The sequence below is a fragment of the Anomaloglossus baeobatrachus genome, chromosome 3 (genome assembly GCF_048569485.1).
Source record: "Anomaloglossus baeobatrachus isolate aAnoBae1 chromosome 3, aAnoBae1.hap1, whole genome shotgun sequence".
In the NCBI taxonomy this organism is placed as follows: Eukaryota; Metazoa; Chordata; class Amphibia; order Anura; family Aromobatidae; genus Anomaloglossus; species Anomaloglossus baeobatrachus.
Genome location: NC_134355.1, coordinates 325,812,597 through 325,824,886, shown reverse-complemented (window position 1 = coordinate 325,824,886; position 12,290 = coordinate 325,812,597). Strand labels below are relative to the sequence as shown.

At 49.1% G+C, this 12,290-nt stretch overlaps 1 protein-coding gene across 1 annotated transcript in view; it reads left to right on the top strand.

Annotated features, from left to right (window-relative positions):
* Positions 1 to 12,290, top strand: part of CDC40 (cell division cycle 40) — a 102,040-nt gene that overhangs the window by 22,361 nt on the left and 67,389 nt on the right. The window contains exon 2 of the mRNA XM_075338345.1: positions 3,551 to 3,637. Coding sequence (XP_075194460.1) covers positions 3,551 to 3,637 — 87 coding nt within the window. The remainder of the gene's footprint in view (positions 1 to 3,550; positions 3,638 to 12,290) is intronic.

The following is a 12,290-nucleotide window of genomic DNA, read 5'->3' as shown; positions in this document are numbered from 1 at the left end:
GGTGCTCGGTACTGGTAACTAGAGATGAGCGACCACTACCATGCACAGGTGCTCAGTACTCGTAACTAGAGATGAGCGAGCACTACCATGCACAGGTGCTCGGTACTCGTAACTAGAGATGAGCGACCACTACCTTGCACAGGTGCTCAGTACTCGTAACTAGAGATGAGCGAGCACTACCATGCTCAGGTACTCGTAACTAGAGATGAGCGACCACTACCTTGCACAGGTGCTCAGGTACTCGTAACTAGAGATGAGCGAGCACTACCATGCTCAGGTGCTCGGTACTCGTAACTAGAGATGAGCGAGCACTACCATGCTCAGGTGCTCGTAACTAGAGATGAGCGAGCACTACCATGCTCAGGTACTCGTAACTAGAGATGAGCGAGCACTACCATGCTCAGGTGCTCAGGTACTCGTAACTAGAGATGAGCGAGCACTACCATGCACAGGTGCTCAGTACTCGTAACTAGAGATGAGCGAGCACTACCATGCTCAGGTGCTCGGTACTCGTAACTAGAGATGAGCGAGCACTACCATGCACAGGTGCTCAGTACTCGTAACTAGAGATGAGCGAGCACTACCATGCTCAGGTGCTCAGTACTCGTAACTAGAGATGAGCGAGCATTACCATGCACAGGTGCTCGGTACTCGTAACTAGAGATGAGCGAGCACTACCATGCACAGGTGCTCAGTACTCGTAACTAGAGATGAGCGAGCACTACCATGCTCAGGTGCTCGGTACTCGTAACTAGAGATGAGCGAGCACTACAGTGCTCAGGTGCTGGGTACTCGTAACTAGAGATGAGCGACCACTACCATGCACAGGTGCTCAGTACTCGTAACTAGAGATGAGCGAGCACTACAGTGCTCAGGTGCTCGGTACTCGTAACTAGAGATGAGCGAGCACTACCATGCTCAGGTGCTGGGTACTCGTAACTAGTGATGAGCGTGCACTACAATGCTCAGGTGCTGGGTACTCGTAACTAGAGATGAGTGAGCACTACAATGCTCAGGTGCTCGGTACTTGTAACTAGAGATGAGCGAGCACTACCATGCACAGGTGCTCGGTACTCGTAACTAGAGATGAGCGAGCACTACCATGCTCAGGTGCTCAGTACTCGTAACTAGAGATGAGCGAGCACTACGATGCTCAGGTGCTCGGTACTCGTAACTAGAGATGAGCGAGCACTACCATGCACAGGTGCTCGGTACTCGTAACTAGAGATGAGCGAGCACTACCATGCACAGGTGCTCGGTACTCGTAACTAGAGATGAGCGAGCACTACCATGCACAGGTGCTCGGTACTCGTAACTAGAGATGAGCGAGCACTACCATGCACAGGTGCTCGGTACTCGTAACTAGAGATGAGCGAGCACTACTATGCTCAGGTGCTGGGTACTCGTAACTAGAGATGAGCGAGCACTACCATGCACAGGTGCTGGGTACTCGTAACTAGAGATGAGCGAGCACTACTATGCTCAGGTGCTGGGTACTCGTAACTAGAGATGAGCGAGCACTACCATGCTCAGGTGCTGGGTACTCGTAACTAGAGATGAGCGAGCACTACCATGCTCAGGTGCTGGGTACTCGTAACTAGAGATGAGTGAGCACTACCATGCACAGGTGCTCGGTACTCGTAACTAGAGATGAGCGAGCACTACCATGCACAGGTGCTGGGTACTCGTAACTAGAGATGAGCGAGCACTACCATGCACAGGTGCTGGGTACTCGTAACTAGAGATGAGCGAGCACTACCATGCACAGGTGCTCGGTACTCGTAACTAGAGATGAGCGAGCACTACCATGCACAGGTGCTGGGTACTCGTAACTAGAGATGAGCGAGCACTACCATGCACAGGTGCTGGGTAATCGTAACTAGAGATGAGTGAGCACTACCATGCTCAGATGATCGGTACTCGTAATGAGTAGTTTGACACTCAGACAGGCTCAACTTGTGTGCAGAGTATGATAGGAGTCAATGGGGAACTTGAGCATTTTACTGGAAGATCTGAAAAATGTTCACGTTTCCCATTGACTAACATTATAGTCTGTGAAGACGACGAGCTTGTCCTAGCATCCAACTGCTCATTTCGACTACTGAGTACCCAAGCATGGTAGTGCCCGCTTATCAAACGTGTTACGAGTACCAAGCATGGTAGTGCTCACTCATCACTATTCATTACAAGTACCGATCACCTGAGCATGGTAGTTTTTACACAAAGCAGGAGCGGCTTCTTAGCGGACAGAAGTAATAGCGCTGTCCCATTCAGCTGGGACCTTGAAGTGCAGAGAATCCATGGGCTGTAATTCTGCAGTGAGACATCATCACTCTCCTCTGCTTTTCTGCATTGACTTAATGGTTTCTGCAGCACTAAACACAGGTGCCACAAGGTTTCTCCATATGAACATTTTGCTAGCACTCCTGAACAGAGCCAGGTATTTGGCAAAAGTGCAATAAAATGATACAGATCCTATAAAGTAGCCAATGCGTGTACAAAGGAGGTGTTACAAAAGCTGTAGCATTGTTTTTGCCATGGACTTTGGTGTGAGTTATTCTATCTTGTATATATTTTATTTTTTTATTTACTTAGTATTAATAAGCCTCATTACCTCATACCACCGTTGTGATGACGCTCTGCCGATAATATCTAGGACGTTGTATGGAAGTCGCTGAGCTCTACAAGAAGCCGGTTTCAGCTGGCTAATACAATAAATACATGTTCTGGTTTATTGTAATTAAGCAGCGTGAATTTTAGCTTTTATAATACACTGTATTTTAGCGGTTGTTTTCCAGTGGCAATTATCTGCTTCCAATGAATTAGTCATTATCATGCAGAATACGGCCTCCCCAATTCTATCTGCGATCTACAGCTGAATGATTAAGCGAGCATGCTCGGCAGTTTTCAAAGTCCCATCCAAGTGAATATCTTTTGGCAACCATTTTATTACCAGCAAATGCCGAGCATGAGGCAGCACGTCCTGAGAAATGAACCCATAACATGGGGGACTAGGAGGTGTTGCCTCTCGCTCCATATTTATGGACTATTGGTGACTTGAATCACATCCTTACAGGTTTGAACCCCCTCTTTGTAATTGCCAGTGCTGCTGCCTTTCCCTTAAATGTAAAATTTTTTTTTTTTTTACTTATTTAGTTCCATCTTTATTACCAGCAGAGCGAGATGGGGATCCGTGGGACCCACTATCGGACGTCTATGGAATAATTCACCTAGCCTAGAATTGCCTGTTCCATTGTGAACAGATGGGGCTTTTACCTTGCCTTGTACTGAATATTATTGCAGCTGCTCTGTGCAAATTTTACAACTGAAATTCTCATAAATATGCATTGTGTGAACTCGCCCTGAAGACAATATGTAATAATAAAAAAAACACAAAAGCTACCATACCTGTAAAGTAATGATCTATCTTTCACCACAGGATTTCTTGTGCGGGCCTAATGCTGTCTTCCTTATTGATATTTCTTCAATGTTTTTGCCCTTGGATGTTTAGTTTCACTACAACAAACACAATATTTTTTTTTTGTTGCAGGAAAATGTTGATATCGGCGTTCATCTTGACCCCTCTCTTAAAGAAGTACAATACAATCCAACATATGACACCTTGTTTGCACCGGAGGTGAGTTTGTAACTTTACAAAGATCAGATCAACTCTAACCCTTTGACTGGGGTTTTCTCCAGGCACTTTCTTTGTGAAATTTGATTTATTTATTTTTATTTAATTTTATCCAGAATATTTTTTTTTTTTTTTCGCATTTTAAGTGCACAATAAAAAGCATCTTGGGGATGGCGCATAGAGCGCCTGTCTAATGGACGCTGCAGCAGCTGCTGGGTGTGTTTGTGCGCCGGGACTACCGCGCTGACCGCGCTTGTTTGCCGGCCGCGCTTATAACTTTAGTCCCCGGCTTTTGCGGCCTAGTACCGCATACTCCCGGCCCTGCCAGTCAGGGGTAAGGGCGGGACGCTGCACTGGACGTCAGCGCTGAGGGCTGGAGCATACTTAGTATCCTCCTCCCCCCTCACTGAGCACCGTGGGGCACCAGATTCCCGCACTTTCTGAGGCACGCCCACGGCTCCCTCCTCCTCTCAGAACGCTGGCAGCCATTCCTATCAGCACTTCTGACGCTGGAGAACTTCAGAGGGGAGACAACACCGAGCTCCACAGCTCTGGGAGGCCCAGGCAGGGAATCTGGTAGTCACACAACCGCTGAGGGCGGTCGGTAAGCCGCACCTGTTACTAGGTGCTGGCCCCCCTGGGTGCCGAAGTGTATATTTATATGCTTATATTGTATACATTTACTCTGTACGGCCGCACTATTTGCTTTTGGCTATATACCCTCACTGATTGCTCTAAGAGGAGACAACAGCATGTCGTCCGCAAAAAGCAAGGGTGCCAAGGCACAGGCCTATTTTGCAACCTGTACCTCATGTGCGGCTATGCTACAGGTTCCACCTACCCTCATTGTGTGCAATGCTCGGCCCCTGTGACACTCACTCAGCCGGAGCCTCAGCCACCGGTGGGACCCTCGGCCCAGGTGGAACCACCTGCTGCCACTGTCCAGGTGACAGGGACAGAGTTTGCAGTATTCGCTGACAAACTTTCTGAGTCTATGGATAGATGGTCTGCTAAGATACTAGAAGCTTTGCAGTCCAGACCGGTAACACAGGCCCCGGGCACTGTTGAATCATTGCTCTCAGACCCCCCTCGGTCGGCGCAGCAAAGTGCTCCTGGGGCGACTCATAGGTCCCACGGTGAGGACTCCGACACGGACCGCAGTCCCAGACCGGCGAAGCGGGCTCGCTGGGAACTTCCCTCGACTTCATCACACTGCTCAGGGTCTCAGCATGAGGACTCTCTGGAGGATGAAGCGGAGGTGGCAGATCAGGGCTCTGATCCTGACGCCGCTCTCAACCTTGATACACCTGAAGGGGACGCCATAGTAAACGACCTTATAGCGTCCATCAATCAGGTGTTAGAACTTTCGTCTCCAGCTCCTCCGATTGAGGAGTCAGCTTCTCAGCAGGAGACATTCCAATTTAGGTTTCCCAAACGTACACGGAGTGCGTTTCTTGATCACTCCAACTTCAGAGATACAGTCCAGAAACACCGAGCTTTTCCGGATAAGCGCTTTACTAAGCGCCTTAATGACACACGTTATCCCTTCCCCCCTGACGTAGTCAAGGGTTGGGCTCAGTGTCCCAAGGTGGATCCTCCAGTCTCTAGACTGGCGGCTAGATCCATAGTTGCAGTGGCAGATGGCTCATCACTCAAGGATGCCACTGACAGGCAGATAGAGCTCCTGATGAAATCCATCTATGAAGCTATAGGCGCGTCCTTTGCTCCGGCATTCGCAGCCGTATGGGCTCTCCAAGCTATCTCAGCTTGTCAGTCTGAGATTAATGCAGTCACACGTGCCTCTACTCCGCAGGTTGTGTCCTTAACCTCTCAGGCGTCGGCGTTTGCGTCCTACGCCATGAATGCTGTCCTGGACTCTGCGAGCCGTACGGCGGTAGCATCCGCCAATTCAGTGGCAGTCCGCAGGGCCATGTGGCTACGTGAATGGAAGGCAGACTCTGCTTCCAAAAAGTTCTTAACCGGTTTGCCATTTTCTGGCGACCGCCTGTTTGGCGAGCAATTGGATGAAATCATTAAACAATCCAAGGGAAAGGACTCGTCCTTACCCCAGTCCAAACCAAACAGACCTCAACAACGGAAGGTACAATCGAGGTTTCAGTCCTTTCGGCCCTCAGCCAGGTCTCAATTCTCCTCGTCCAACAGGCCACAGAAGGGTCAGAGGAACTCTGATTCATGGCGGTCTAAGTCACGTCCTAAAAAGACCGCCGGAGGAACCGCTACCAAGGCGGCCTCCTCATGACTTTCGGCCTCCCCAAACCGCATCCTCGGTCGGTGGCAGGCTCTCCCGCTTTTGCGACGCCTGGTTGCCACATGTCCAAGACCGATGGGTGAGAGACATTCTGTCTCACGGTTACAGGATAGAGTTCAGCTCTCGTCCTCCGACTCGTTTCTTCAGAACATCTCCGCCCCCCGAGCGAGCCGATGCTCTTCTTCAGGCGGTGAGCACTCTGAAGGCAGAAGGAGTGGTGATCCCTGTCCCCCTTCAGCAATGGGGCCACGGTTTTTACTCCAACTTGTTTGTGGTGCCAAAAAAGGACGGATCTTTCCGTCCCGTTCTGGACCTCAAACTGCTCAACAGACACGTGAAAACCAGGCGGTTCCGGATGGAATCTCTCCGCTCCGTCATCGCCTCGATGTCCCAAGGAGACTTCCTAGCATCAATCGACATCAGGGATGCTTATCTCCACGTGCCGATTGCACCAGAGCATCAGCGCTTCCTGCGTTTTGCCATCGGGGACGAACACCTTCAGTTCGTGGCACTGCCTTTCGGCCTGGCGACAGCCCCACGGGTCTTCACCAAGGTCATGGCAACAGTGGTAGCAGTCCTACACTCTCAGGGACACTCGGTGATCCCTTACTTAGACGATCTTCTTGTCAAGGCCCCCTCTCGGGTGGCATGCCAACACAGCCTGAACATTGCTCTGGAGACTCTCCAGAGATTCGGGTGGATCATCAATTTCCCAAAGTCAAAATTGACACCGACCCAATCGCTGACATATCTCGGGATGGAGTTTCATACTCTCTCAGCGATAGTGAAACTTCCGCTGGACAAACAGCGTTCACTACGGACAGGGGTGCAATCTCTCCTTCGAGCCCAGTCGCACCCCTTGAGGCGCCTCATGCACTTCCTAGGGAAGATGGTGGCAGCAATGGAGGCAGTTCCATTTGCGCAGTTTCATCTGCGTCCACTTCAATGGGACATTCTCCGCAAATGGGACAGGAAGTCGACGTCCCTCGACAGGAACGTCTCCCTTTCTCGGGCAGCCAAGGCCTCCCTTCAGTGGTGGCTTCTCCCCACTTCTTTGTCGAAGGGGAAATCATTCCTGCCCCCATCCTGGGCTGTGGTCACGACGGACGCGAGTCTGTCAGGGTGGGGAGCGGTCTTCCTCCACCACAGGGCTCAGGGTACCTGGACTCAGCCAGAGTCCTCCCTTCAGATCAATGTTCTGGAGATAAGGGCAGTGTATCTAGCCCTAAAAGCGTTCCAGCTGTGGCTGGAAGGCAGGCAGATCCGAATTCAGTCGGACAACGCCACGGCGGTGGCATACATCAACCACCAAGGTGGCACACGCAGTCGGCAAGCCTTCCAGGAAGTTCGGCGGATTCTGCTGTGGGTGGAAGCCACAGCCTCCACCATCTCCGCAGTTCACATCCCGGGCGTAGAAAACTGGGAAGCAGACTTTCTCAGTCGCCAGGGCATGGACGCAGGGGAATGGTCTCTTCACCCGGACGTGTTTCAAGAGATCTGTTGCCGCTGGGGGAAGCCGGACGTCGACCTAATGGCGTCCCAGCACAGCAACAAGGTCCCGGCATTCATGGCACGGTCTCAAGATCACAGAGCTCTGGCGGCAGACGCATTAGTTCAGGATTGGTCGCAGTTTCGACTGCCTTATGTATTTCCTCCTCTGGCACTGCTGCCCAGAGTGTTACGCAAGATCAGGTCCGACTGCCGCCGCGCCATCCTCATCGCCCCAGACTGGCCGAGGAGGTCGTGGTACCCGGATCTGTGGCATCTCACGGTGGGTCAACCGTGGGCACTACCAGACCGACCAGACTTGCTGTCTCAAGGGCCTTTTTTCCATCTGAATTCTGCGGCCCTCAACCTGACTGTGTGGCCATTGAGTCCTGGATCCTAGCGTCTTCAGGGTTATCTCAAGAGGTCATTGCCACTATGAGACAGGCCAGGAAACCAACGTCCGCCAAGATCTACCACAGGACGTGGAGGATCTTCTTATCCTGGTGCTCTGATCAGGGTTTTACTCCCTGGCCATTTGCCTTGCCCACTTTTCTATCCTTCCTTCAATCCGGAATGGAAAAGGGTTTGTCTCTCGGCTCTCTTAAGGGACAAGTCTCGGCGCTCTCTGTGTTTTTTCAAAAGCGTCTAGCCAGGCTTCCGCAGGTACGCACGTTCCTGCAGGGGGTTTGCCACATAGTCCCTCCTTACAAGCGTCCGCTAGAACCCTGGGATCTGAACAGGGTGCTAACGGCCCTTCAGAAACCACCTTTCGAGCCAATGAGGGATATTTCTCTTTCACGCCTTTCGCAGAAGGTGGTCTTCCTAGTGGCAGTCACATCACTTCGGAGAGTGTCTGAGCTAGCTGCACTGTCATGCAAAGCCCCCTTCCTGGTGTTTCACCAGGACAAGGTGGTTCTGCGTCCGGTTCCGGAATTTCTCCCTAAGGTGGTATCCCCTTTTCATCTCAATCAGGATATCTCCTTACCTTCTTTTTGCCCTCATCCAGTTCACCAATGTGAAAAGGATTTGCACTTGTTAGATCTTGTGAGAGCACTCAGACTCTACATTTCTCTTACGGCGCCCCTGCGCCGCTCGGACGCGCTCTTTGTTCTTGTCGCTGGCCAGCGTAAAGGGTCGCAGGCTTCCAAGTCAACCTTTGCTCGGTGGATCAAGGAACCAATTCTTGAAGCCTACCGTTCTTCTGGGCTTCCGGTTCCCTCAGGGCTGAAGGCCCATTCTACCAGAGCCGTGGGTGCGTCCTGGGCATTGCGGCACCAGGCTACGGCTCAGCAGGTGTGTCAGGCGGCTACCTGGTCGAGTCTGCACACTTTCACAAAACACTATCAGGTGCATGCCTATGCTTCGGCAGATGCCAGCCTAGGTAGGCGAATCCTTCAGGCGGCGGTTGCCCACCTGTAGGAAGGGGCCGTTTTACGGCTCTTTTACCGAGGTATTCTTTTACCCACCCAGGGACTGCTTTTGGACGTCCCAATTGTCTGGGTCTCCCAATGGAGCGACAAAGAAGAAGGGAATTTTGTTTACTTACCGTAAATTCCTTTTCTTCTAGCTCCTATTGGGAGACCCAGCACCCGCCCCTGTTCCCTTCGGGCTGTTGTTCTTTTGTGTACACATGTTGTTCATGTTGAATTGTTCTTGGTTCATGGTTTTCAGTTCTCCGAACATCCTTCGGATTGAATTTACCTTAGACCAATTTATAAGTTTCCTCCTTCCTGCTTTTGCACCAAAACTGAGGAGCCCGTGATGCCCGGGGGGGTGTATAGGCAGAGGGGAGGGGTTACACTTTTAAGTGTAATACTTTGTGTGGCCTCCGGAGGCAGAAGCTATACACCCAATTGTCTGGGTCTCCCAATAGGAGCTAGAAGAAAAGGAATTTACGGTAAGTAAACAAAATTCCCTTCGTCTTCACTGAACACAGATTTGAGAGTATTTATTTAACTTAAATAGCGCTATTAATTCTGCAGCACCTGAGAGACGTCATTATTACTGTCCCCATTGGGGCTCACAATCTAAATTCCCTGTCAGTATATCTATGGAATGCGGTAGGAATCCAGAAAAAACCCACACAAATACAGAGACAACATAAAAATCTCATAGCAGATGCTGTCCTTTGTGGGATTTGAACCCTGGTCCCCTGTGCTGCAAAGCAACAGTGTAACCTCTAAGCTTTGTTAATAAGTGATCAATTTTGGCAGAAAAAAAGCAAATTTGTCTGATAAGATATATTACAAAGTTGCTTATTTTCACTTGTACTATTCATTTTTTAAATGTAAATTAAAATGATGATTACACTTTAAAAGGGTTGTTTTCACTACCTTTTTTCAGGAGCGCACTGCTCCCAGCACTTGGCTTCCTGCTCTGCAGAGAGCTCTATTCTCCTGAAGATGTGGCTTGGCCACATTGATGGACCAAACAAAGTGATCTAGGCTGCTCGCAGGGGGAAGCTTTCCTCTGCAGCAGGGAGAAGTATAAGTACAAGTACGTATAAGTACGCCTTAAGGCTATGTGCGCACTAGAAAAGTGATTTTTCTCAAGACAATTTCTTGAGAAGCTTCTGGGAGTTGAAGATTACCGCATCTGCGGTAAAAGACCGCACCAAAACCGCGGGAAAAACGCATGCGGTTTTGCCGCGTTTTTTCCGCAAGTTGGTCCCTTCGTTTTGTTTTTTTTCTATAAATAAAGCATGTTGAAAGAGAGAGAGGAAAAAAAAAAGGTAATTTCCTTCTGATATAGATAAAGAAATAGATAATGGATAGATATATAGATTGGATGGATAGATGATGGATGGATAGATAATGGATGGATGGATAGATAATGGATGGATGGATAGATAATGGATGGATAGATAATGGATGGATAGATAATGGATGGATAGATGATGGATGGATAGATAATGGATGGATGGATAGATAATGGGTGGATGGATAGATAATGGATGAATAGATAGATAATGGATGGATAGATAGATAATGGATGGATAGATAGATAATGGATGGATAGATAGATAATGGATGGATAGATAGATAATGGATGGATAGATAGATAATGGATGGATAGATAATGGATGGATAGATAATGGATGGATAGATAGATAATGGATGGATAGATAGATAATGGATGGATAGATAGATAATGGATGGATAGATAGATAATGGATGGATAGATAGATAATGGATGGATAGATAGATAATGGATGGATAGATAGATAATGGATGGATAGATAATGGATGGATAGATAATGGATGGATAGATAATGGATGGATAGATAGATAATGGATGGATAGATAGATAATGGATGGATAGATAGATAATGGATGGATAGATAGATAATGGATGGATAGATAGATAATGGCTAGATAATAGATAATGGCTAGATAATAGATAATGGCTAGATAATGGCTAGATAGTAGATAATGGCTAGATAATGGCTAGATGGTAGATAATGGCTAGATAATGGCTAGATGGCTAGATGGATGATGGCTAGATGAATGATGGCTAGATGGATGATGGCTAGATGGATGATGGCTAGATGGATGGTGGCTAGATGGATGGTGGCTAGGTGGATGGTGGCTAGGTGGATGGTGGCTAGGTGGATGGTGGCTAGGTGGATGGTGGCTAGGTGGATGGTGGCTAGGTGGATGGTGGCTAGGTGGATGGTGGCTAGGTGGATGGTGGCTAGGTGGATGGTGGCTAGGTGGATGGTGGCTAGGTGGATGGTGGCTAGGTGGATGGTGGCTAGGTGGATGGTGGCTAGGTGGATGGTGGCTAGGTGGATGGTGGCTAGGTGGATGGTGGCTAGGTGGATGGTGGCTAGGTGGATGGTGGCTAGGTGGATAATGGCTAGGTGGATAATGGCTAGGTGGATAATGGCTAGGTGGATAATGGCTAGATGGATAATGGCTAGATGGATAATGGCTAGATGGATAATGGCTAGATGGATAAATAGATAATAGAAGGATGGATGGATAGATAGAAGGATGGATAGAGGACAGATCAATCAATAGAGTCCCTGTGAGCACACGCTGCATTTCTCCCGAGCAGTAGTGTGTTCACATTACTGACCGTGAGAAATGACCTGTGGTTACCTCTCTGCAGGCTCGTTACAAGGCTGCATTCAGTAGTGTGTCAGATGCGGCTGGATGCAAGCGTCGTAGGACCTCTGTGGATTACGCCAGAGCTGTGTGTTTTTTTGGGGGGGGGGGGTGTTAATAAAGGGGTGAAAGAGGCGGCTTTTTGTCTTTTATTTAAAATAAAGGATTTTTCAGTGTGTGTGTTTATTCAATTTACTTACAGGTTAATCATGAAAGCTGTATCATAGACGCCGCCATGATTAAAGCCTGGACTTAGTGGTGGCGATGCGCTGCCATTAACTCATTATTACCCTGATTGCCACCGCATCACGGCAACAAGAAGAGCCGGGGACACTCCGGGACTGCCGCATAATGGATGCAACAGTCCCGGGGCAGCTACGGGCTGATATTCTCGGGTGGGGGGGGGCATTAACCATGGCCCTCGCCCTCCCCAGCCTGAGAATACCTGGCCGCCGCTGTGTGTTTATCTAGGCTGGACGATAAAAATACAGCGAAGCCCACGGGTTTTTTTTGTTTTTTGTTTTTTTTTATATGCACGTTTTGATTTGTATGTGAATTCTATATGTCTGTGTCTGTATGTGAGTGTGATGTGTGTGTATTCTATGTCTGTGTCTGTAATATGTGTGTGTTTACTCTGCTCTGCTTCCTCTTCCTGTCATAATGACATCACTTCCCTGCAAACCGCAGGCAGTGATGAACATTACCGCAGGTAAACCGCGGCTATACTGAGGGTATACCACACATTATTTGCTACCTGCGGTATACCCGCGGTCTTTCGAGATTACATTAC